The following is a 27543-nucleotide window of genomic DNA, read 5'->3' as shown; positions in this document are numbered from 1 at the left end:
TTTATGATCCACTATAACCCCTGGATCCTTTTCAGAGTACTACTGCCTAGCCACTTATTCCCTACTTTGTAGTTGTGCATTTGACTTTTCCTTCCCAAGTGTAGTTTTTATTTCACACTTGTCTTTATTTAATTTCATCTTGTTGACTTTAGACCAATTCTCTACTCTGTCATGGTCTTTTTGAATTCTAATACTGTCCACCGAAGTGCTTGCAACTCCTAGGGGTCATCTGCGAGTTATAAGCATATTTTGCATTCCATTGTTCTAGTCACAGAGGCAGTACTCGCACCTGGGGGACTCTACTAAACACTCCTTCACAGCTGGACTGTATGCCACTGAAAATGAAGTTTTTCCAAAAAGTTTTGTACCTACCGAATAGTAATTTAATCAAGACTGAATTTCCCTAGTTTGCTAATAAGAATATCATGTGGGACTTTGTTAAAAGCCTTACTATCTTCTTTACAGGGTTTACTGGTTTAAGGAAGAAATTAGGTTAGCTTTGTTCTTGACAAATCCATGCTGGCTATTCTTTATAGCCTTATTATCCTCTAGGTCAGTGGTCTCCGGCCTTTTTACGCCCAAGATCACTTTCTGAATGTAAAGGCAACCCAGGATCTGCCCTGTGCCTTGCCCCAAAGCCCCGCCCACTCCCCCCCGACCCAATCACTCGCTCCCCCCCACCCTCACTCACTTTCACTGGGCTGGGGCAGGGAGTTGGGGTTCGGGAGGGGGTGCGGGCGGGAGCTCTGGGCTGAGCCTGGGGTTGGGGTGCAGGAGGTGATGAGGGGTGAAAGTTCCAGGAGAGAGAGTTTGGGTGCAGGAAGAGACTCGAGGCTGGGGCAGAGTGTCAGGGTGCAGAGTGCAGGCTCCGGGAGGGGCTCTAGGCTGGAGCAGAGTGTTGGGTGCAGGAGGGAGTACAGGGTGCAGGAGGAGTTTGGGGTGCTGGCTCCAGGAGGGGGTTCAGGAGTGGCCTCCAGCCAGGCAGCACTTACCTCCAGGGGCTCCCAGTCGGCGGTGGGTGCAGTGAGGTTAAGGCAGGCTCCCTGCCTACCCCGGCCCCACACTGCTGCCGAAAGGGGCCAACGTGCCCCTGCAGCCCCTGGTGAGGGGTTGGGGGACCTGTGGCTCCGTGTGCTGCCCCTCTCTGCAAGCACTGCTCCTGCAGCTCTCCCGGCCAATGGGCACTTCAGGGGGTGGTGCTTGCAGCCAAGAGCAGTGCGCATAGGGAGACCCCTGCACCTCTGCCCCTGGGGCTGCACTGGCCACTTCCGGGGGCAGTGTGGGGTTGGCGTAGGCAGGGAGCCTGCCTTAGTGGCAGCCACACTGCACTGCCAGAAATCACGATAGACTGGGAGATCCTCTGTGATCCACCAGTTGCTGCCCACTGCTCTAGGTGCTTATAAACCAAACTGTTTAATCATTAAAGTTTCGTTCCATATATTGAAGTTAGGCTGGCAGGTCTTAATTCCCCAGATCCTCTCTTTGTTCACCTATGTTAATACTTATCCAGCCTTCTGGGCTAAAACCCAAGCTTATGCCCAAATAAATTTGTTAGTCTCAGGTGCCACAAGTACTCCTCATTCTTTTGGCTGATTCAGACTAAAGACTTTGTTTACCACTCTGAAACTTTGTTTACATTTATGGGAGATAATGCTGCCTGCTTCTTATTTACAATGTCACCTGAAAGTGAGAACAGGCGTTCACATGGCACTGTTGTAGATGGTGTCGTAAGATATTTACATGCCAGATGTGCTAAAGATTCCTATGCCTTGTCATGCTTCAGCCATCGTTCCAGAAGACATGCTTCCATGCTGATGACACTCATTAAAAAATAATGCATTAATTACATTTTGACTGAACTCCTTGGGAGAGAATAGTATGTCTCCTGCTCTGTTTTACCTGCATTCTGCCATGTATTTCATATTATAGCAGTCTTGGATGATGACCCGGCACATATTGTTCGTTTTAAGAACGCTTTCACCGCAGATTTGAAAAAATGCAAAAAAGATACCAACATGAGATTACTAAAGATAGCTACAGCACTCCACCCAAGGTTTTGGAATCTGAAGTGCCTTCCAAAATCGAGAGGGATGAGATATGGAGTATGCTTTCAGAAGTGTTAAAGAGTAGGACTCCGATGCAGAAACTACAGAACCCAAACGGCCAAAAAAGAAAAGCAACCTTCTGATGGTAGCATCTGAGTCAGATGATGAAAATGAACATGCATCAGTCCGCATTGCTTTGGATCGTTATCAAGCAGAACCCGTCATCAGTGTGGATGTATGTCCTCTCAAATGGTGGTTGAACCATGAAGGGATATATGAATCTTTAGCGCATCTGGCACATACATATTTTGAAACGCCAGCTACAACAGTGCCATGCAAATGCCTGTTCTCACTTTCAGGTGACACTAAACAAGAAGCAGGCAGCATTATCTTCTGCAACTGTAACCAAACTGGTTTGTGTGAGTGATTGGCTGAACAAAAAGTAGGACTAAGTGTACTTGTACGCTCTAAAGTTTTATAATGTTTTATTTTTGAATGCAGGTTTTTTTGTACATAATTCTACATTTGTATGTTCAACTTTCACGATAAAGAGATTGCACTACAGTTCTTGTATTAGGTGAATTAAAAATACTATTTCCTTTATATTTTTGATTACAAGTATTTGCACTGTAAAAAACAGTTACTGGAAACTTTGTATTCTGTGTTGTAATTGAAATCAATATATGAAAAAGTAGAAAACATCCAAAAATATTTAAATAAATCGTATTCTATTATTGTTTAACAGTGCAATCAATTGCGCACTTAATCTTTTTAATCACTTGACAGCCCTAGATTTTAGCTCAATTTTCATTTTAACTCTGCAGTTTCCTCTAAGTCTCTGCAGTATCTACTCCTGGGGGAATTCTGCGCCCCTGCACAAGCACAGTATTGGTTGGCCCCACAGATTCTCTCCCCACTCCCCAATGCAAAATAATTGATTCTCATGGGGAGGTGAAGGGAGGCCATGAAAAGGGTCACATGTCCCTCCTAAGAGGCAGCCCCAAGATGGTGTGTTGGTTTGGGCATCGGGAGCAGCCAGGGGAGACAAATCACCTGGGGGGGAGTGGGGAAGGGGGCTGGGTGTGCAAGCGAGATTATCGCTATCGTGGTGTGCCCAGCACAAAGGGAAGGGCTCCAAAATGTTTCTGGGGCAACCTTTCCCTGGTGATCAAGAGAAGCTAAAATCATTTTTTAAGCAGAATTTAGACCAAGATTTTCAGGTTTTTTCCCCCCAAGATTTTTTCAAAGCCTCAAGTTAACATCCTAATTCCATATTTAGGTAATTAAGTAAAGTGACTTAAGACCCCAACTTGAGGTTCCTATTTTTGAAAATAGTAGCCTTAAGATAAGTTTCTGCCCACATGATTGCAGAGAAAGTCTTCATGATTGCAGAGAGCCTTCCTAATGTGAACCGACAAACTTTGAGAAAGTACATTATCAGTTTCAGGGATACTCTTTATAACCCTGGAAACTGTTAATTTCATATTACTGCTGGGGAAAGTTACTAGGTAAGACTGCATCTTTGTTCCCCCACCTCCCAAAACATATCCAACCAGGTTCAGGAACAGCACTCTGGCAGAAATCCTAATACCTTCTCAGTGGTGGCAGACAACAGAACAAGAAGCAATGGTCTCCAGTGGCAGTAGGGAAGGTCTAGGTTGGATATTAGGAAAAACTATTTCTCTAGGAGGGTGGTGAAGCACTGGAATGGGTTGCCTAGGGAGGTGGTGGAATCTTCATTCTTAGAGGTTTTTAAGGCCTGACTTGACAAGTCCCTGGCTGGGATGATTTATTTGGGGTTGGTCCTGCTTTGAGTACGGGGTGGGACTAGATGACCTCCTCAGGTCTCTTCCAACTCTAATCTTCTAGGATTCCAATCAACCCAAGTAGTAGGGTTTCTAAAACTCTCCCCATGCCTCTACCCTGAACCTGTAGAGATCTTGTCCCATGTTTTTCTTTTAGAAAGTATATCTCTGGCCTGCCTATGGAAAATGTCAGCCTAAGCAATATTTTTAATATATTTAACTTCATTGTACTGAAATCCAACTTGCTTTTAAAAGAATAAAATGAAAAATTGCTTTCATACTATTTTAAACAAACCAAACATTTTCTAATAATTTAATATGCACATTTCCCCTAATGCCCTATGACAACTCCAGAACAGAGGTTAACTTTTCCTCAGCACAGTGATTTTTCAGCTGAAAATTTGCTACATATCTAGATGCATATCTAATCTAAATATGCATTTTAGAAATTTTACAATTGTGAATTAAATTTCTGTTCAGTCATACACTTGATTGATCTCTTCCTTTTTCTTCTTTTAAATCCTGAAGTAGAAAAATAGACTACACAAAGCTGCATATGCCATATTAAGGGTACTATCTGACTGAGTAGAAAAGCCAATACTCAACTTGCACTTCTTGAAAGTTTGCACAAATTGGTGTGAATATTTATTTTGCTCATTTGAACCTGATCTGAAAGTTTAGGATGAGTGTGGTTTTTTGTGTGGTTTTTTTTGTTTGTTGTTTTTTTTTTTAAAGCACAAAAGTGATGTCTTAGCCCTGCTTCCACTCAAATGAGTTAGGTCAACAAACAATGCTTAAGTTACCCCTCTTTATAGTATCATGCCTTAAAATAAATAAATAAATACAAATTAAATCCCAAACCAGTTTACTTAAGTCTTCTGTAGATGAGCACAAGGCCATTTGGCTAGCAAGTCCAGGGATAGGTCTACACTATGGACAGAGGTGTGCTTACCAGCACTGGTAAACAGGTATGTGCTAAAAGTAGCCATGGTACTATGGACAGTGGGACTAGGCTAACCACTGCAGTACATACTCAGGTGGCTAGCCCAAGCTGTTGCCCATGCTCCCCAACTACATTGCTATTTTTAGTGTAATAGTTTTGTTCGAGCTAGTGCATGTCTACCCACAATGAGAAGCATGCTTCCAGGTGTAGAGTAGATATACCCTGAGAAGTGCTAAGCTACTCTTCCTCTCTGATTGCTCCAACCATGCTACTCCACTTCCCAAATCTCTTCGCAAGCTTCCCTTCTTCCAATGCCAGGTTCCTATACTCTTCACAACTCTGACCTCATCGCCTACTATTCATTCTCTCCTCTATCCTTTAAATGCTCCTTTCTATCTACTGTTGTATGCAGTGTAGTTGTAGCCCTGTGAGTCCCAGGATATTAGAGGCAAGATGGGTGAGGTAATATCTTTCATTGGAATTGTCCCCTTTTATCTACCAAGGTATCATCTTCTACCTCAGCCTATGTTCTGAACCTCCTCGAAGTCCCCTCCTCTCATTTAAGGTCCACTGTTTACAAAGCCCTCCTAAATTTACCAACAGTATTTCCACACCTTCCTGAATAATTCTGCCCCCCATAGGTGAGTTGGACTGCTAAACTTTGAGTAGGATCTTGGGGAGGCGGGGTGGGGAGGCCAAAGTTTTTGTAAAAAGCTGTGTATATTTACAGCTCTATATAAATAGAAGTTCATTTTTCAGTGTTGCTAGAATAGTCTCTTAAATGTGAGTTAGCCCTATTTTTATGGAAGTTACAGAACGTAAAATGAGCTCAGCAACACCATCTGGCAAGTAAAACAGTTGACATTAGGTAGGTGAGATTGCGACATCCTGTGACACGAGGCAAGTAGGGATTTCAAAGGAATTAATTTGTTGTTCATGTTGAGAAAGTTATTTACTTGGCACTGATTCCTGTAGTATACAGAGTTCTCACTAAAGCCCGTGTTTCACAGGGTTGGAATTATGATCAGTGAATAACTGCAAAGAAAGTTACATATTTAATCAGTTCTTGCTCAACCACTGCTTCAGTCTTAAAGATAAAAAACTTTAAGATTGAACTATGGATTTCTCCTTATAAGGCAAGAAACAGAATATGGCTCTCTCCTTTCTGACATGTTATCTGCATGCTGAACATGCATGTTAGTCAGTGAGTTTGCAGAATAAGGGACTACACAGGCTGAACTAGAAAAGGAGTTAAGGAGCATTCAAAAAACTAGTTAAAGCCTTATGTGACAGCAATTCTGGATTCCCATCTTCAGCACAGGCTGTTTGCCAATCTACCCTGTTCTCACAAACCTTTAGTTCAGGGGTTTGGGACCCCTCAGGGGGTCACGAGGTTATTATATTGGGGGGTTGCGAGCTGTCAGCCTCCACCCCAAACTCTGCATTGCCTCCAGCATTTATAATGGTGTTAAATAAAAACATGGTTTTTAATTTATAAGGGGGAGGAGTCACACTCAGGCTTGCTATGTGAAAGAGGTCACTAGTACAAAAGTTTGAGAATCACTGCTTTAGTTATATGAAAAAGGCAAATGCAGAACTCGGGTACAAATCTATAATTGTGCTGTACTTGCTCACTTTAATGGAGAGAGAATTCTCTCTGGCATCTGATACTATTTGGATCACTGATGGTGTTACAAGATGGTAGTGCTACATATAAACTTCATAAACCCCTATATTTGCAGTCCAGAAAGATGACCAGCCTTCTGAGCCTCTCCTACTCTAGGAGAATCATGACCTGAAATTCACCACTACGGGTAGTTGTAGTAGAGAAGTGTTTTTACTTAAGTTCGTTTAACCATGCTCTGAGCAGAGTTGCACAAAGACAAGATATGCACAAGTCAGGTCTCCACTACAGTTTCCACCAGGGCAGTTACAAGTCCTAGTTTTCTTGGTGTACACTAGCCTCAGCTGGGGCAGACTACTGTAGATGGAGCAACCGTGAGTGACAGAGACACCCCTAAGCTTCACTAAAATCTGATTACTCAAACTTTGAGACATGCAGTGCAAGGTTTTGGGTTCGGTTTTTTTTGTTAAGAGCATATTGAGAAAGTATAATGCATCACACAGATCATCAATTTAGGCAAGGGTTGGTCTAGAACACCAAATTGGAAAGCCACATGCAGATCAGCATTCTGGTGTTGAAGGCTCCACCTTGGTACAGCCAGTCCTCCTGGATGGGGGCAGGCTTCAGCCCCTTTGATCTCAACAAAGTGCTGAAGTAAACAAGACCGAAGGTTAAGAAACATAGCTCCAGCCTTTCAGGCTTATAGCAATAGTTTAAATCAGGAGTTCTCAACCTTTTTCTTTATGAGGCCCCCCTCCAAACATGCTGCAAAAAAATCCAGGGCCCAGCAGGGGGCCTCAGTCTCACTGGACAAGGGGTGTGGTCCCCTCTGACATAGGCATAGTTTGACTTTCAGAGGGGCGCGGGGGGGAGGGAAGAAGGGGTTGTGTGACTCACCCTCAGCAGGCTACCCAGCCTGTTTGGGTTGAGGGGGTGCAACCAAAAATTATAGCTCAACATGACGGGGGGGTGGGGGGGGGGCGGGAGAGAGAGAGACAGACACACACACACACACACACACACACAGTGGTCAGGTTAAAAAGGTTGAAACCTGCTCAAGAAACCAGCAGGGGGTAGCTAAGGGCTGTGTGCTGGAAGGGTAACCCCCACTACGGTTGCTGCTTCCTGAGGGTTCTGCAAGCCCTGGAGCCAGGTCACCCCACCTGGGTGGCTCTTGCTGGCTGCGCCAGCAGTCAAAGAGGGCTGGGAGTAGAGCGGCAACCGCAACCCCAGGCACTACCAGCAGGAAGAGGGGCAGACCCCGTGAAACTGGCTCACAGCCCTGGTTGAGAACCACTGGTTTAGATTACTTCTCCTGTGTTGGGGTTATCCGAGTACAACCTAAAAGGGAAAGGAGGTTAGGGGAATGTAGTCTAGCTGAGGAATTAGAGTAGAAATGAAGTCATTAGTTTTCCAAGACCTGCAAAGGAATTGAAGAAAATGGTAGCAGGAGCTCAATTTTAAAGGTGACCTTGCATGACCTTGATATTCTATCTAGGTTCTTATATACAACCCATCACTATAGCATTCAAGGATCTCATACTGATGAATTTATCCACAGAACTCTGCTGTGAGAAAGACTTATTATTCCCATTTTACAAATACAGAATGGAAGCAAACATTAAGATATTTCTTGTGACTTTGAGGAGGTATGTGGTAGAGTTAGAAATTTAACACAGACCACCCGAGTCCTAGTACAAGCTCATAAGTCAGGTGATTATCCAATGAAGATGCACCAAGAATCAGAGTAAAAAGACCCCAGGGCACACAATCATTGAACATTTTAAAGATCTCTACATTTTGCCTTTAAAACTTGATCAGAAGTCAACACGAAAACCTCACACAAAGTTAAATGTTCTGTATGGTAAATGGGAAGGCCTGATTTTGGTACTTTTTCATAGTAAAGTCCCAAGCTTTGAGAAAGAGTAGTAGTACCGTATTCTCATTTTGATTACGCAAGGATTTTTCCCCCCCTTCAGATATGTTTAGTTCAAAAGGAATTTTGGGGGAGTTATATGACCGGTGCTATAAAGATGTCAGACAACCACCACAATGGTTCCTTTTGGCCTTGGAATCTATAAGAAGGTGGTCTATAGTTTTATTTATGTTTTATGAGTCAAATGTCTGTACTTAAAAGTAAGAGAGGTACACTCATCTACCCAATACAATTCTGAAGTAGAATTCTAGGGCAGAGGGCGAGGGCCAGGGTGATTAAAAACTGGAGCTCCCGTAGTCTTTAATGGAATTTGCAGATGTTCAGTACCTCAGCATTTGGCCCTTAACTGTAATAGTCATTTTTCATCTAAAAAAATTTAATAGGGGAGCATTTATTAGACATCTATACCATATACAACGAGCCAGCAAGACTGAATTTTGATCATCAACAACAGACAAGAACTTAATCATAAGCTGATGCATTTTACCAGAGAGCTCAAAATTTACCAGAGAGCTTAGGTCTAGCGGAACTATTTTGCAGATTGCTTCAGAACCAAAACAAAAAAAAAAGTCTATGTAAAGTTTTTTCCAGGCTGAGTTTCAAAAATAAGACACTTCACCCTTCCAAAATAAAATAAAATATTTATCAGCTTACTTGCTAGTTTAGCCTGTAATCCTGAAGGTCCAGGTTTTGATGTCTCTGACTTTGAAGAGCCTGGTAGAGACAGTTTTGTTTTAGGCAGGCTAACTTTTGGGCTGAAGCGAGCGGCCCAGTCAAACTTTGAAGAGCCACCTGTTTTACTTGGTTCTTTATCTCGGCTACTCCTTCTGGGACTGGGACTAGACGCAGAACGGGAACGCCTCGCCTTGCTCTGGTCTTTTCCTTGTTTTACTCTGGCACCCTGAGGAACTGTGGAAGAAACAGAGGCAACAGCAGAAGAGGAGGAGGATGTAGAAGCTGAAGAAGAAGAATCAGTGATGTTGCTACACCCAGCTTTGGCTGAGGTCGCCGATTTTGAAGCCAGTTTGCTGGGTTTTGCAGACCTCTCTTCAATGCCAGTTGATTCAACTGCTGTACCACTCTTTATACAAGATGAGCTCTCTGTCCTTTTCCTTTTCTGACTTCGGGAGCTACCGGTAGCTCCACCCTTTCTGGTATGAGCCTTGCTCGTTGATGGCAATTGTGCAGATTTCGACTGCTGTTCTTGGTCTAAGGGTCTTTTCTTAGATTTAGTATGTGGCTTGTTTGTTTCCGAGAAAGTTTCAGTATATTGAAGTGCTTTGGGTTTTTTAGCAGAGCTAGGGGAATTGGTCCTGTTATAATCTGGGCTAGCACTGCGTTTCACTCCTCGAGAATGGTCTTTCTTAGGCACCTGCCCCGTTTTTTGCCTTTCTGAAGTACTGACTTTGTCTGGGTCTTCTTGTGGTATTATAACTGCAGATGAACTACAGCCTCTGCAGAAGTAAGCAGAAACAAAAGTTAATACAATACTAAGTTACAAGAAACTTTACATTATTACAATAATTGAGACCAATTTATACTAATTGTTGGCATTCAAGAAAATGTAGATATATCCTAATCATGGTCCATTACAAGGTTTACATTAAAAAGGAAAACATGCTTAGATGAAAAAGGTTGCATTCCAGATTTCAATGATGTCACTTTACTAGCAAGACCAAACTAAAATAAAAAAAGTTGCAAAATAAGAGCATGGAACACTGCCATCTATGGATTTTTAGGGGAGTTATGAGATGATTTTAAATACCATTTGGAGTATAGTACCTCTTGTTTCACAGATGACAACCAAAATACCTCAAGCCACTATATAAATATTTCAGAACTAAGTTCCACAAGAAACCAAGGAGTATTCAGTAATGCATAACCAGTCAACTGGATTTCAGAGAAGTGAGAATTTTTTTATAAAGTGATTGCAGTTTACCTCTTATTTCATTACAGTCACATGAAATATTTCAAAATGGTTTAGTCCTCTTCAACAGGACTGAAATCCGATCTATTCTAATTTAAGGGGCAGGAAGATGAAAACTGTAAGCAAGTAAGACATCACCAAGGTTCTGATCACTAAAGCAGCCTGATACCAGATCATTTTATATTTGGTTTAATATATTACAGAGTTCAGAACTGTTTGGGAAATTTGCATCTTACCCAACATGTAGGAAAGTTTCAGTTTTCAATATATAATCCAGAGCTAGTTATGCAGAATTTGTTTTCTCCCCATCACTGATGAAATGGCGTTTCAATTTGTGACTTTTAGTTACAATGTAATGCATGAACATTTCAGACAGACACTGACCTACATCAGCTGACATTAAGCCTAGATTAGTAAAAACTAGATGTCAGACATTTTTGAGTCATCTAATATGGTTAGAATATTATGTACATTCTTGAAGTGCACATTACACTTGTTAACAAGAATATGAAGCAGTTACCTTTTAGAAAAGTGTCCCGTGGACTGCTCAGAAGTAGTATTAGACTGCACTTTGGGTGTCTTTGAAATAGATTTTTTACTCTCAGGAGGGCTATGTGCCTTATGTTTTGCCTGCCCTAAATGTGACCTGTCAGCAGAAAGTCAAAACAGAAAGCTATCAGGAGTCTGAGAAGTAGATAAAAGCCTGTAGGTGGAAGGTGTTTTTTTGTACTTTATACAAAAATATATTAGTGTAAGTACAACTTCACATACTTCTTCACATCAACCTTTCATTAAACAAGATCATACTAAAATTTATTCTTCTAAAATGTCATGTAATGTTTTGTAAAATGAAATGTACTTAGTAGTGATTTCTAACCAAATTATTTTGGGGCACCTCGAATAAGACAGACGTAAAAAAGTTTCAAACCTAAAGAATTGTTAAGCATGACATTATCTGCAGTAATTCTGCTATGCAAGCCCATCCAATTCCCAATTATCCACTCAAGCATGAAAAACAAGACATGACCAAATAAACTTTCAAAATTAGGGCAATTTTTTTAGAACAGGGAAAAATATTAACACATCAACCTTGAATGCTTCCATGCATCAGAGCTTATCCAATAAAAGGTGTTTACAAGTTTGCCCTTTGCTGTTCAATTTCACAAATCCACCAGTAAGGGTTCTCCCATGGGCATATGTAATCCACTTATCCAAGGGCCGGTAGCTAGGTTGATGGAAGAATTCTTTAGCTTTTATAAGTTATCCATAGACTGTACCACGGGGATATACTATTAGGTATATTTCATCTGCTGCATTTTACCTGTTAATGTTCATGTGCTTCCACTGTTGCTACTTTGACTTTGTAAGAGTAGACCCTATTATGCAGAATATGATATAGGAAGAGGACCAGGCTTTAAGAAAAATCACCAGTAATGCTTCAGCTACTCCAGAATGTAACTTGCTTCTTCCAGTAACACAGAAGATATTCAAGCGACATAACTAGGGCCCTACCAAATTCACGACTGTGAAAAACACATCACGGACCTTGAAATCTGGTCTTGTGTGTACTTTACCCTATAAAAATGCAGATTTCATGGGGGAGACCAGCATTTCTCAAATTGGGGGTCCCAACACAAAAGCAGGTCATGGGAAGGGGGTTGCAAGATTGTAGGGGATCATGGTATTGCCCCCCTTACTTCTGAGCCTACTGCTGGCAGTGGCGCTGATTTCAGAGCTGGGTGGCTCAAGAACAGTGGCTGCTGGCTGGGCACCCATCTCTGAAGGCAGCACCCCGCCAGCAGCAGTGCAGAAAGGTGCCATAATGCCATTCTAACTTCTGCACTGCTGCTGCGGGCAGCAGCGCCGCCTTCAGAGCTAGGCTCCCAGCCAGCAGCCACCACTCTCCGGCCACTCAGCTCTGAAGGTAGCGACATCGCCAGCAGCAGCGCAGAACTAAGGGTGACAACACCACGACCCCACTACAATAACCTTACAACCCTCTTTTGGGTCAGGACCCTACAGCACCATGAAATAGCCAATTTAAATAAGCGAAATTATGAAACTTACAATTTTTTGAATCCTATGCCCATGAAATTGACCAAAATGGACTGTGAATTTGGTAGGGCCCTAGACATAACAAGTTACCCAAGAATCAGAATTTTACACATGCTATTAACTAAGCATGTCTAATTCCTGATCGTTTGTAAGTTATACTGAAGTAGGGGAAGATTAGAAATTGTGAGTGCCTCCGGCCTTGAGAAATCTAGTTCTTAAAGTTTGTTTAGACACACCAGGGCGATGGGGAGGAAAGCAGAGGAGTTGTGCATTGACAGAGAGCAGCAGCTGTCCCAGCTTTAACAGGTTAATAAAGCCTTTTGACAGCTTGTTTCCAAAACCCTATAGAGAATCTACAAAAGTGATCTTACCAAGAAAACAGGCAAGCCGTAAGAATAATGGACCTAAGAAAGAACAGCTATGAAACAGCTGCAAAGTCAAGAGATTATGATCCATCGACTGAAAAAGGGCGCTCTATCAGCACATTAAAAAAAAAAGCTATTCACTTTTAAACCTGTGTAACTGTTTCCTATATGGGTTTTTGTAGCTTGTGACTAGAGGAAAATAAGTTTTAAAACTTAATGAGGGGAAGGGGGGAATCAAGTGGTATTTTTAATGTAACCGATTTACCATGGCGAAAGAAGTTCCAACAGGCCACCCCAAGAGACTGTACGTTACCCTTTCAAAAGAAAGGATCCAGTAAAGTTAACTGATCTAAAGGTAATACAGTAGTGGCTCAAAGCAGGGATCCAGAAAGTGACTAAAATGAATCCATGAACAGAATGAGCCATCAGAGTTGCTGGGACATAGAGGCCCACTATTGGAGGTGACCTTTCCATAATGTACTTTAAAGATACATTCAGTTTGAAAGCACCATCCACGGATGTGCAGTATTTTTAATTCATGGGCAGTCAAAGCACTTAAGAAGCTGTCACAACTTGTAACATATGTGGTTGAGATGTCACAAGTGAGTTACATATACCGTATAAATCCATTTGAAAATGCCTTCTTCTAATCCCATCTCTTGTTCTCTGACATCACTGGAAGCAGGCAAGGCAAATTTGAAACTGCTCCAAGAAATCATATACAGTTTACGAAAAATATTTGAAAATTGTCTAAGATCATACATTTGTGTTTCTCCCAATTATGCTCATTCAATGATTGTGGAAAGATTAAGTGTTGGATAGTTTGAATATGAAATACCCAAAGACTGAACTGTAAGAAGACAGCTGGAAGAAAAGTTTTGGGTAGCATGGGGAGTTCAGTCTAGGAGGACTTAAGAATTTTTAGGCTGCTTTAAATTCTTCGAAGATCATGGTACCTCAGTCCACCCTATACAAAGCATTCTGCCAGCTCAGGTTTGAGCTAGCAAAGTTACAAACGGCATATGCAATGAGATTTTAAAGGGTTTTCATTTGAAAAATGAAAGATTTTAAAAGTGCACCACTTTTCTCCCCAGAAAAGGGAAGAACAGGCCCATTTGATTTCAGTTTCAATTTTTTCCACTTGGGTTCAGTTAGTATTAAATAGTTAATCTGATGTTATGGCAGTCTGATCTTAAAGGGAATTGGTTCTTCCTGGTGCACCTTAAGCCTCCACAAAGAAGAAAACTCAGTTGAATTCAGACCTGTACACACAATCAATGGTCCAAACTGGCAACTGAAAACAGTCTGCAAATGGGATTTAATTAAAAAAGGCGGCACAAAAAATTCCTAAGGCTTATTCCATAATTCAAAGCTTTCTCAGACTTGTCCCTGGGTGTTAAAAGCACTCAGTGAGAGACATCATTTCTAAGAAGGAAGAAAACGGATATCCTACCCTTCAAACCCTTGATGCTCCCATCCTCTGTAAGTACTATCAATGTCAACACTATCACTCCATGCATTGAAACTTTTCACCGCTAAATAAGAGATATAGGCAGAATTTTAGGCAGCTTTAGACCGAATCTGAAGGTTCATACTCTGTTCCATCCTCGGTGGGGATGAATTTTCTGATGTTTCTTTAGGAATGTGTATATAGAAGAATGACACCTGGACACGGTTTCCACTGAGGGATCACCTGTGCATCTTGCATGGTGTTATAAAGGAGAAAAGGCATAACCTCACCTTAAGCCATAGTAATACACACACAATTGGGCAACATTCACAAAGTTTCATCCCAGGAGATAGCTAGCTTTCTCCTAAGCACTGTGAACAACAGCACCCCTGTTTTACAGCATTTATGGAATGGTTCACAATGGGAGATATTGGAGGGGCTTTGAAAATTAGGACCAGGATGCTTAACTCAGTCTGGAATGGCTAGGGAGCCATTTACCTATTCCTCTTTGACAACAGTCAGCATTACAAAGAAAGCATTAAGGTAGTCTAGCCAACAAGTAGATGTATGAATCTTTGCTGGAAGGAAGCATATTGCTGAAATTTGAGCCCAAAGGATTGTCACCTAGACAGTTAATGGATTCTCAAAGTAGAAAGGAGAAAAATCAACTTTCTATGGACTCTTCAGGCAAGTGTTTTTCCGTGAAGGAGAAGCAGCTGCCCATCACAAGTCTGATATTTGTAGGGTGTCAACTGAAGCCTTACTATATGACATAAGCACAAGTATAAATACGAAAGTGCCAAAAATACATATAAGCACTCCTTCTGATGCACTTGCCTCAACCTGAGTTCTGTATATCTTGTTCCATTACAAGGGAATAAAAACAAAAAGGTGCAGAGACAAAAGGTAAGCAGGCCAACCCTAAGCAATTGGAACTTCCAGTATGACTCAGTACAAGCAAAAAGAACCTCCTAGGTCAATTACTCTAGAGAGTGTGACCACCTACAGTACCTTTCTGAACACTCCTAATGTGATTTTGACAAACTGCTTGCAGGCAGGGTTGTGCATCAATTTTCTCTTGCACATTCAGAGTGTTCAGTTTATTTTTTTGTCATCTAATCTTTCTCACCACTTGTCTTGAAGCTGGGTATATTGGCTTAAAAACAGACTACCCCTGGTTTAGGTTAAGGTCCAAATTTCTTGGTCAAGGTATAGTCACGGTCTAGACTGCCGAGAAAATAAAAAAAAAACAAACAGTAAGTAAATAAGGAGATTTCTGGGTCTGTTCAAAAGCATCTGGCAGTCTAGATTTGACCCGTAGGCCACCTATTAACTACCCCGACCTAAACGATAGCATCCAGTCCGCCGTTACCAACTATGTGTAAAGTGGTAGTTGTTCTGCAAAGCTGTAATCTAAGCATAAGGACTCTCCACCCAGGATGAAATAGCAACCTTGCTAGTAAGTTCAGATGCTAAAGGAAACAGTTCAGATTTGACAAAGTCAAATGTTAAGAGGAATTAACCCACTATGGTTATCAAATCATTGTAGGAAGGGAGAGAAGAAGAAAAGGGACCACCAGAACAACGGAGCAGACATCTTTGCTGAACTGCACATAAATGACAATTGGATTTTTTAAGATAGAAGTCGTTTTTATTGGTTTGGGCAGAGTTCAGGAAGCCAGCAAACTCTGTAGATGAATCCTAGCTCTGACACTGAGCTCCCTATAGCTGGAAAGGCAATCTCCCCTCTACCTCATAAGAGTGTGTCAAGGATTAGTGCTTATACAGTGCTTCCAAGTAATACTCTAGTGTATGCATTACAGTAAGTTTAGCACAAAAAGCTATCGACCATTGTGTTGTGAGTTTACTTTTTCAGTCTTCCTCATAATGATCACTAGCCTTGAACAATTTTAGCGTCCAGTTTTGCTACTTCAATCTTCTCTTCTTCCAAGAGAAGATATTTAACACTGTTATTTCCATACTAATCTTTTGAGAGTTAGCTATTTATTCTTACACATTCCTTTAGGTTTCAACCAATTTAGAGTACAACAGGATTTGACACCTTGCTTTGCCTCAAGCATCAGACTCTCACAAGCCTTTTTCACAGTCTAGATTATATTCCACTTGTGTTCTATTAGCTACTTTTAAGAAGTCATTCAAGCCTAAGGCCATGTCTACACTAGCAAACTTACAGTGGCACAGCTGTACTGATGCAACTGCACCACTGTAAGTAAAGGCTTGGCTACACTTGCGAGTTAGAGTACATTAAAGGAGCTCACTACCCTTCCACACTGGCAAGGCATGTAGAGCACTCCTGGTACTCCACCTCAGGGAGTGGAATAACGTTTTGTGCGCCCCTGCTGGAGCACCGTGGCGCCAGTGTGGACGCCCTGGTCTATTAGTGCGCTCTGATCGGCCTCCAGAAGTGTCCCACAATGCCTGTTCTAGCCACTCTGGTCATCACTTTGAGCTCTACTGTCCTGCCCTCAGGTGACCAACCATCAGACCCGCCCTTTAAATTCTCTGGGAATTTTGAAAATCCCCTTCCTGTTTGCTCAGCCAGGTGTGGAGTGCTCTCAGCAAATCTTTCCACGTGACCATGCCTCCACATGCCAGGCGATCCCCAGTATGGACCAATGGCTAGGTGCTTGACCTCCGTGTTTGGGGGAGGGGGAATGCTGTCCAGTCCCAGCTGTGCTCCAGGCATAGGAATTACGATACCTTTGAGCAGATATCAAGTGACATGATGGAAAGGGGCCATGACCAGGACGCACTGCAGTGCAGGGTTAAAGTGAAGGCGCTGCGGAAAGCCTACCGCAAAGCCTGTGAGGCAAACAGACGCTCCGGTGCTGCCCCTGCGACCTGACATTTCTACAAAGAGCTGGACGTGATACTTGGGGGCAACCCCACCTCCACTCAGAGTACCACGATGGACACTCCAAAGCCCAGTTCTACAAGGCATGAGGAGGAGGAACAGCAGCAAAGCAGGAGCAAGAGTGCTGAGGCGGAGGAAGACACCCTAGAATCCCTAGATGCATGCAGTCAGGAGCTGTTCTCAAGCCAAGAGGAAGGTAGCCAGTCGCGGCAGCCGGTGCTTGGGGAAGGACAAACACCAGAGGAGTTCCCAATAAGCGGCTTTTATTTTGGGAAGGAAATTATTCGGTGCGGGCTCTTGGGGCGAGGAGGGTTAGGGCTGCATTCATGCCTAGATGTGGAATAGGGCATTAATGTGCTCTCACATCCTGGTAATCGGCCTCAGTGATCTCTTCAAAGGTCTCATTCAGAACTTGGGCAATGCATTTGTGCAGGTTTCTTGGGAGAGCCACTGTGGTCCCTGTCCCAGTAAGGCTAACTTGTCCGCACCACTGTGCCGTGAGGAGCGGGGGGACCATTGCTGCACACAGGCAAACTGCATATGGGCCAGGGAGGAAGCCGCACTGAGCTAGAAGACCCTCCCTTGCTTCCCAGGTCACCCTCAGCAGCGAGATATCTTCCAGGATGAACTCCTGTGGAAAATGTGAGGACAGTGTTCAGTATAGGGGCCTCCGCCACTGTTGGCTCTCCCCAAGGCACAGAAACCCAGAGGACAGTACAGCCATGAAACAATCAGTTATGCTGGACATTGTACTTACTCACCATTTTGGGGCTCCTGTGGGTTATGTGCACTTGCTCTGCGATGGGCAAGTTATGCTATTGTGGAGACTGTGCTTCCCCTTAAGTACGAGGGAATCATTGCTCTGTCTGGTGTGAACAATGCTGTCTTTGCTAAGTGTTGCATTTTACCTTTACAGATGCAACCTTCAGATATCAGCCATCCATGTTATCACCGGCCGAAAGACTCCAAAGAATCAGAAAGAGGCCACGTAGAAGCAAGGAAGACATGCTGCATGAAGTAATGCAGCATTCAAGTAATGAAAATCAAAAAGTGCACGAGCGGCGGGACAGCGAAAGGAGGATCCGCCAGCAGAATGAGGAGCGCCAGCACAAAAGCCCAGTGCTCTGGCAGCAAAGCACAGATGGGCTGATGAGCATAATGGTGTGCCAAGCAGACTCTATCCAGGCGCTCATAGCCATACAGGCGGAGCACTACTGCGCCCGTGCCCACCCCCCTCCCATGCAGACCTTGTCCCAAAACTTTCGCTTGTGCCCCCATGTTACCTCCAACCCACTTTCCCCAACGTCTGGGTTCTTACCACCACCAGCTGCCTCCAACACCTTTAGTTTCACCACCCAGCCCTGAAAACTATGATCAGTGTCTACAGGAAGTGAAGAGTACTCCCTTCTGAATGTTCTTGGGATTATGTAGTCACTGGACTGGTGGTCCATGAGACCTAGGACCACAACTCATACTCATCTGATACCTCAGTGGGAGATACATCCATTACATGGTTGGCTGAAGTCCATGTTGGTGAACTCTGGCTAACAATGTTATGTATGTGGTGCAGAAATCTCAAGCAGGTTCTTACTGTGGTTGATGGATTCCTTTTGATATTGGTAATTACTGTCTGAATAGAGTGAAACCTGTTCTTGGGAAGATATACTTTTGCAGATTTGGAGTGGATAACTACTCCTATGAACAAATCACTTGGGAGACTTTTGTAATCTACCTTGATGCCCAGCTGCCTGAACAGGTGAAGGACAGATCAGAGCTGTCCTGATGAAGTTTGCCTTTGACCATCCAAAATAGATCTGGGTATATGTGAATGCCCTACCTCTTCAAATATGTAGCCACTATAGCTAGGCATTTCTTTCCTATCTCAGGGCTGTGGAGAGCATAAATGGTAGAGCTTTGTATGGTATTGGTAGCACTTGGAATAAAGAGGACTAACGGAGGATATGATAGAGGTCTAAGTAAGTAAGGAAGTGTAAATTACTCCTTCTCAGAACACAGAGCCCAGGGATCACCAAATGAAAATTAATAGGCAGCAAGTTTAAAAAAAAACAAAAAACAAAAGGAAGTATTTCTTCACACAATGCACAGTCAACCTGTGGAATTCCTTGTTAGAGGATGTAGTGAAGGCCAAGACTAGATAAAGTTCATGGAGGATAGGGCTATTAGCCAGGATGGGCAGGGATGGTGTCCCCAGCCTTTGTTTGCCAGAAACTGGGAATGGGCAACAGGGGATGGATCACTTGATGATTATCTGCTCTGTTCATTCCCTCTAGGACACCTGGCATCAGCCACTGTTGGAAGACAGGATACAGGGCTAGACGGACCTTTGATCTGACCCAGTATGGCAGTTCTTATGTTCTTAATAATTGGGTCCTACTATAAATCCCAGATACTTCCATATTCCAATTCATCTGGCACACAAGAAGTATAAGCTTTTGAGGAAGAGCTACAAGCCAGTCTTGAACCTGAAGGGATGATTCAGGATGGCAAAGCTTGCCTCAGTCTGAGACTGCATATATTTGTTCAATACTCAGTCTCCTTAGGTACAGAGTAGGACAAAGACACCTATTTTTCTGCAGAATAAGGGGATACCAGTATATTGAGTATATGGAGCCTCTTATTGCTCCTTGTCTTGGCCTGGAAGCTATTTCTTTTAAGTTTTTCATGAGTAGGGTCCCTAAAGAGTGACAGGCAAGAGGGGTAGGTAGGGACAAGAACTGAAATTGGAGGAATTAGCCTTGACAGTTTGCAGTACCCATCTGTCAGTCAACATTGCACTCCAAGCACAAAGGGGGAAAAGCCAGCATCCCAATGTTAGGTATGAGAATGGCTCTGGTCTTATCTGAGCATGGATCCTGCTTCAAACCTGCTGCCTGGAAGCAGATGAAGACTGGCCAGCAACTGAGGAAAACGACTGCCACCTCTGAGAGAATGACAACCTTTTTCTAGGTGGAAACCCACAGAACAGTTGCTAAGGGTAGGTGGGAATCTTCTCTGGTTTTCCCTTGATATCTACAAAGTGTGTAATCTGGGGTTCAGGTGGAGCTGGGCAGTGAGCTAAGTGCAGCCCTGTAATCTTAAGAAATTGAACACATGGTCAGTACATGTGCTTAATAGGTCTGTAACCTTAAAGGGTAGAGTCCTCAAGTGTTCTTTCCACCACACTAGGGATGTCAGATTTTTAGCTGTGACGCTCTGTGCATAATTACTGCAGTGGCCATGGACCTAGCCAGCGTCTGATGCATCCACGGCTGCCTGTAGAGATTTTGCAGCAGAATTCAATCTTTGCCATTGATGGTTTTCAACTCTGCTCTGGATTCCTGAAGGACATTGGCTAGAAAGGAGATAACGTTACCAACTTGGATAGGGTACTTTGTAAACAAGGCCTGATATATTGATATTTGTAGCTGGAATGATGCTGACCAAGCAGCCACTTCCAAAAAGATATTATTTCTTAGGGTCGTTGTTTCTGGGGTCCTTTCAGACTGTAGTCTTCTCATGGACTGGAAAAACCACTAATGGATCTGGTATTATGCGGTGTAAGATTGGTCCAACCTCTTTTGGGGTACTGAGTGGAGAACAAAGTTACAAGCACTGTTACCAGATATTAGTTGGTTCATCCTCAATAATTGGTAGTGGTATTCTGGCAGGAGTGGAAGAATGCAAAGTATCAAAAAGTTAGTAATCTTTATCTTCCATCATCAAAGTCTCTATTTCAAGGATCTAAGTTCTTTCAGAAACTCCTGGAAGCCTCCATAGTCAGGAGTCGAAGAAAGTGACATCAGGAGAATATGACAGGTCATTGGGAGGGGATGAAAGGCATTGCTCAAAAGGCTCAAGACCAACCTATTCCTCCTTTGCCAGCTGTTCTTGTTCATTGAGATAATGGTCTAGCAAATGGTGCTGAACAGACATGAGCAACACATCTCAAAGAACCACCATTACGAACAGTTTTTTTCTTTGAGTGCTTGCTCATATCGATTCCATTCTAGGTGACTCACAAGTAGTATCTGTGGAGGTGGGCTTGGTGTTCACACCTTAGCAGCTTGCAGTACTGTACTACTGAAGCCAGCATCATCCTGGGCCTGCTGGCTAAGCATATAGTGGGACATAAAGTTATGGACCGATGACTGCCCTACAGATGTCCTGAATAGGCACTTGGGCCAGAGAAGCTGCCAAAGAGCCCTGCACCCTGGTAGAGTGGGCAGTGACAAATCACCGGGGGCTGCACCTTCGCTTGATCATAACAAAGCGAATGCAGGCAGTGATCCAAGAAGAAATTATTTGAGCGGATACAGGGTGACCTTTCTTTCTGTTGGCCACAGCGACGAATAATTGCATCGACTTACAGAATGGTTTGGTTCTGCCAATGTAGAAGGCCATAGGCCTCCTGATGTCCAAGGCCTGTAGCCTGCACTCCTCCTCTGACTTATGCAGCTTCGGAAGGAAGCCAGACTGGTAAAATGGTCTTTGCTCAAATGAAACAGAGACTACATTGGGAAGAAAGGCTGGCTGCGGTCTTAACTGGACCTTGTCCTTGAAGACCATGTAAGGAGGTTCCGAGGTGAGTGCCCAAATCTCAGATACCCGGGGCGGGCTGACGTCACCACAACCAGGAACATGACCTTCCAGAAGAGAACAGGAAGCCAGAGGCTTGAAGGAGAGACCTGTGAGCCACAACAGCACCAGATTCAAGTCCCAGGGAGGAACAAGATCCCTGGTATGTGGGTAAAGGCTCTCCAGGCCCTTAAGGAATTTGGCAGTGATACCTTGAGAGAAAACTGACCTGCCTTCGAGTGGCAGGTGGAAGGCTGAGATGGCTGTGAGATGGACTTTGATCTATGAGAGCAACAAGCCCTGGTGCTTGAGATGCAGGAGGTAGTCTAGAATGAGTTGCAATGAAGCTTGCTCAGGACGAACAGCTTTATCTGCCATCCAGCAGGTGAATGGCTTCCATTTGGCCAGGTAGGTCACTTTGGTGGAGGGCTTTCTACTTCTCAACTGGACTCTCTGGACCTCGGTTGAGCACTGCCCCTCCTATACATTTAGCCACACAGCAGCTAAGCTGTCAGATGCAGTGCCGCTAGGTTTGGGTCCAGAAGACTACTGGGGTTCTGAGCGGCAGCTGGAATGGGGTCACCACCAAGAGATCCACCAGAGTGCTGAACCAGTGTTGGCATGGCCATGCTGGCACTAGGAGGATGGCATTCACTCTGTCCTGCTTGATCTTCATGAGGACCCTGGTCAGCAATGGCACCGGAGGGGAGGAATATATCGGAGCCCCTGACCATGGAGCAGGAAAGCGTCTGACAGTGATCCTCTGTCCATACCCTGAAACAAGCAGAAAAAAAAAAAAAGTGGAATTTCCTGTTCTGCCTGGATGCAAATAGGTCCATCCAGGGAGTTGCCCACTTGTGGAAGGTAGAACTGACCACCACTGGGTGAGGGGACCACTTATGGTGAGATAAGGAAGTCCTGCTGAGGTAGTCTGCCCAACCATTTTTGGCCCCTGGGAGGTGAGAGGCTATGGAATGTCTGTGCTGCAGACAGACATTCCAGAGCTGGAGAGCTTCTCGGCAGAGGGCAGACAACCTGGCTCTGCCCTGCCTGTTGATATAGAAGCCTCTGGCCGTGTCATCCATCAGGACCTGACTCACCATGCCTTCTATGTGAGGCAGAAAGGCTTGGGAGGCTAGGTGAACTGCCTTGCATTCCCAGATGTTGATGTGCAGGGACCAACTGTGACTGGACCAACAATCTTGCGTACGGAGATTGCCCAGATGGTCTCCACGTCCTAGGTCCAAATTGTTGGATACAAAAGAAAGAGTCACCAATGAGACTGGGGACACGAAAGGGACTCCTCCCAGCACCAACATGGGATCTTGCCCTCCAGGTGAGAGACCATAGTATGCTGTCAGGAATCCTGGTCCATGCTGTGCTGACTGGGAGACGCAGACCGACCCCAGCCACACGTATAGGGACCGGAGACAGAGTCGCGTATGCCAGACCACAAATGCATGCTGCCATGTGACCTAACAATCCCAGGCATGTGTGAGTGGTGGTGAGCAGTTGGGCATGCAGAGATGGGATGAGGTCCACCATAACTTGGAATAGAGTCTCAAGGAGGAAGGCTCTGACCAGAGTAGAGTACTGCCCTGATCAGTGAAATGCATTGTACTGGAGTTAGGGTTGATTTTTTCTCATTATTAGGCCCAAGCCATAACAGGTGGAACAGACCAGATGAAGATGCCTCCACACCTGATCCGAGGACCGGCCCTTTATCAACCAATCGTTGAAGTACAGGTAGATTTGGACTCCCCGACATTGCAGGTAAGCGACCACTGACACTATACACTTTGTGAACACTCTTTGGGCCAACAAGAGACCAAAGGGCATCGCCATGAACTGGAAATAGCACTGGCCTAGCATGAAGTGGAGGAAGCACCGGTGCCCTGGGAAAATGGAAATATGCTTCCTTTAAATCAAGGGCGGCATACCAGTCTCCCAGATCCAGGGAGAGGATGATGGAGGCCAGGGAGACCATGCGAAACTTCGACATCTTCAGAGACTTGAGGCAATACAGGGCTAGAATAGGTCTGAGGCCCCCTTTTGCCTTCGGAACTAGGAAGTAGCAGTAAAAGAATCCTTTTCTTTTCGTGTTCCATGAAACCCCTTCCACTGCCCCCAAGTGCAGGAGGTTTTCGACTTCCTGAACGAGGAGTTGCTCGTGAGAAGGATACCTGAAGAGGGACAGAGAAGGGGGCTGGAAGGGTTGGTCAGCTATAAATTTCAGGGCATACCCCGACAAAACTGTGTCGAGCACCCAGTGGTCCGAGGGGATACGGGGCCAGGCCGACCAGAAAGGTTGGAGGTGGTTGAGGAAGACAGGGAGCAGATCTGGTGCATTGACTGGGGCACCGTCCTCAGGCACACCCCCAAAATGACTGCTTTTGGCTGCCTTGGTCCCTGAAAGGAGTAGGCTGGGCAGGGAGACGAAAGGACCACTAGTGGTGTCGCTTAAAACCAGTCTGTCCTTCTTGTAGGAGCTGGACCGAGGAGCACCCCAAGGTCTCGACGACAGGGGGCAGAACAGCTTTCTAGCCTGCTGAGGAGTATGCAGGCCCAAGGAGCGGAGGGTGGCCAAGAAGTCTTTAAGGCCATGGAGCCTTGCATCAGTTAGCTTGGAGAATAGCCCCGTTCCCTTGAAAGGCAAGTCCTGGAGGACAGTTTGCATCTCCTGGGACAGCCCAGAGGTCTGTAACCAGGAGCTGCACCTCATAGTATCACAGAGGCTACCACCTTAGATGGCAAGTCCTTGACATCCCAGACCATCTGGAGGGCACCTCTAGCCACAGGCTTGCCCTATTCGGCAAGGTGACAAATTCCTGAGCCCAATCATCAGCAAGTTCAAGGAGAGCCTCCCACAGGGAGTCCCACAGGTTTAAATTGTACACCGGACCCTCACTAGAATGTGGAATTTGGGATCCATGCGCGATACCAAATTAACGCAGGGACCGCGTTAAAATGAATTGCAATTAAAGTAATTAAATTTGGGATCCATGGCCGCGACCATGTTATACGCAAGTTCCCACTATACAGATGTGCGTTGTAGCGAGGATCAGGTGTATCAGCTAAGTAGGGCCTGATGGTTAGATACCCTAAATTGGAGGCTGACTGTTGAATAAATCTTTCTGCCAAATAAGTCCAGCCTCTTGGCATCTCTATTCTTGGGGGTGCCACTAGCCTGGCCCTCTAGTTGACAGCAGACACGATCTGAGATCCTGTGGGAGAGTGCATGTACAGGTATTCAACCCCCTTTGTGGGGACATAGTACTTCTTTTCCATCTTCTTGGATGTGGGCAGAATGGAAGATGGGGTCTGACATACAGACTTGGCAATTTTCAGGACTCCTGGGTGAATGGGCCACGCAACCAGGGCTGAGGCAAAGGAGAGGATGACACTGAAGCGGTTCGACTCCTCAGCTACCTCCTCGACCTCCAAAATTCAGGTTGGCAGCCACCCTCTGCTATTGGTTTGTGAGTGCCCCGTCACCACCTCGTCTGGGGACAACAAGGACAACTGCACTGCTAGAGGGTGGTGTCCCCTTGCTCAATTGGGAACTGCTCTGTGGCCTCTAGGGCCTCCTGTGAAGTTGCTTCGGACACTGCAGCATGCCCCAACTCCAGTGCCAGCTGCACTGGGGGTAGACTGTCCAATGCAGCCTGGGAGGAGCGGTGGGAGCATGGTGCCAGCATAACATGTACATCCCAAGGGTTCCAGGGATGTACCACTGGGCAGGCCATTGCTGTTGACCACATGCTGGTGCCGCAGGTGTCTTGGTGAGTTCCTGCCAAGGAGACTATTCACTCTTGGGGGGGGAGTGGGGAGGCGCGGCGGCTGAACCGGCCCTCCAACCCAGACCACTGTCCTTCTGGTGACCAGGGTGGGGCTGTCTAAGCCTGAGTCTTTTCAACTGACCCTCATTGGTGACTGGTATGGAGGCAGCCAGGACTGGTGGCCGCCCAAAGAATGGTACTGGGACCCCAGTGACTGGTGCCACGACCAGGAACAGTCCCATATTGGAGGCGACTGATGCCTGGGAGATCTGCAAGGCGATGGCAATCAGCACCTTGGCGATCTCTGGTGGGAGGACTGACAGTACCATGAATACAGGGATTGGCGTCGTGACTCCGGAGTCCCATGTCAATGCATTCTCGTTGGTGGGGACTGTCGCACAGGAGATCTGGGCCTCCTGGCCGGAGACCGAGGCTGCGGTACCAGGATCCTTGGCCAAGGGGAATGACACCTGCAGTCCAGGGATGGCAACGCTCCACTGCCTTCTGGGGCAGTCCCATACTTGACTTGATAGTCAGTACCGGTGTCTTGGCAGGATCCGCCATACGGCCAGGTTGGCCTAACTGTTCTTTGGCCACCGGGCCCACTTCACGCGCAGATGGTCCTGTGATGGGCCAGTACCCCTACCCCTGGAGTCAGAAGCAGGTCCCTCCCTTGGCTAGGCGGTCCAACCACAGCCGTACCCCTAAGAGCCTCCACAGGGAGCATGAGGTTTAACAGGTCCTTTGCCTGAAGTTCCCTCCTTGTGTGGTGCATGCGGACCATTCGGCTTAGACTGCTTCTTTGGTACCGGTGAGGGGGAACACCGCCGGGCAGAGTCCGCTGCTGGCAGAGCACTGCATGCCGATGCTGAAGTATTGGGCATGGAGTCAGAGTGCAAGGGCTCCGATGCTGGGTGCAGATCAGCCTCCATGAGGAGGGCCCTAAATCAAACGTCCCACTCCGAGTCCAGGAATGAACGTTTTTGCAGATCTGGCACTTTTTCTATGCACGTTCCTGGGGGAGTCGCAACAGCTATCGTGAGGGTCACTGATGGGCATCGCCTGGCTGCACTCTGAACATGGCTTGAAGCCTGGGAAGTGGGGCATGCCTGACTCTGGGACAAAGTCCCAGCCGGGACTAACTACTAACCTACTATTAAAACACTTAACGACTAACTAATCACTCAACTAATCTCAAAGGAGAATGATCTGAACAGTGAAGAATCGCTAATGCTCTTGGTAAGACAGATCAGGAGCGCCAACCAACCGTCAAGGGCAGTAAGAAGGAACTGAGAGGCGTAGGGCCAGTGGCACCTGATATACTGCCGCATGAGCACAGCACTCCAGAGGGTACCAAGCGGGCCCTATTGATACGCTACAGCAAATATGTCCAAAAACTGTGCACGTGGTCTCACACACACCTAGAATGGAACAGACATGAGAAAGCACTCGAAGAACTTCCTATTGTTTTTGACCAATGGGATGCAGGGCACCTCCTGGATGTAGGTCCCCAGTACATCCCACAGGGTCAAGGTGGAATATTATAGGGATACGGCTGGTTCCAATATGACTGACCAGGCCATTGTCATGCCTGAAGAGGATGAGACAAAGCTCTGAAATTCAAGTCCCTGGTCTGCAGAGAGGCTCTCTCATTGATTAGTGTGATCAAAGAGGAAGTTTCCCTGATAAAGTGGGGAGAAAGTGTGCCCTGGTGAAGGAGACAAGGCGTAAGCTCCCTGCAGAGGTGATACTCTAAATTTAAAAAGGTACCAAGAAACCAGAACTAGGACATCAGTGCCAGAAACATAGCAACCTCTTCGCACACTGAAATCAGCCAGTACCATTAAGGTTTCTATTACCCATGCTGATGTCAGTACTAGTACCAATGTTGATACCGGTGGTTCAAGGTCAGCAGAACGGTCAGGTATAGGTACTGAAAAGGTCTTGTACCTTTTCAGTACAGAGCCACAGACTGAGAAAGCATCACATCTCCTTGTTGAATGAGCCAGCTTAGTGCTCCCTATTGTGTCTTAGGAATGGAAGAGGGGACTCTGTTTGAGAAGTCTCTACAGCTTGGTGTTTGGATCTCCCCTGCATTGGTGAGGAACCAATGCTGGTCTTTGCTGCCAGTATGATCGCTGAGAAGGTGGTTTACAACTGCCCC

The 27543-nt window shown here is 45.3% G+C and overlaps 1 protein-coding gene across 4 annotated transcripts in view; it reads right to left on the bottom strand.

The window, feature by feature from the left end:
- Positions 1 to 27543, bottom strand: part of TRIP12 (thyroid hormone receptor interactor 12) — a 158763-nt gene that overhangs the window by 90193 nt on the left and 41027 nt on the right. For 2 of the 4 annotated variants that reach the window (XM_074963855.1, XM_074963856.1), the window contains exons 3-4: positions 10801 to 10926; positions 9008 to 9807 (exon numbers count right to left, since the gene is read on the bottom strand). In XM_074963855.1, coding sequence (XP_074819956.1) covers positions 9008 to 9807; positions 10801 to 10926 — 926 coding nt within the window. The remainder of the gene's footprint in view (positions 1 to 9007; positions 9808 to 10800; positions 10927 to 27543) is intronic. The other 2 variants (XM_074963857.1, XM_074963859.1) reach the window with 1 other exon arrangement.

The sequence above is a fragment of the Natator depressus genome, chromosome 9 (assembly GCF_965152275.1).
Source record: "Natator depressus isolate rNatDep1 chromosome 9, rNatDep2.hap1, whole genome shotgun sequence".
Classification (NCBI taxonomy): Eukaryota; Metazoa; Chordata; order Testudines; family Cheloniidae; genus Natator; species Natator depressus.
Note: the sequence above shows the minus strand (reverse complement) of the source record. Positions and strands in the feature narration are given on the sequence as shown.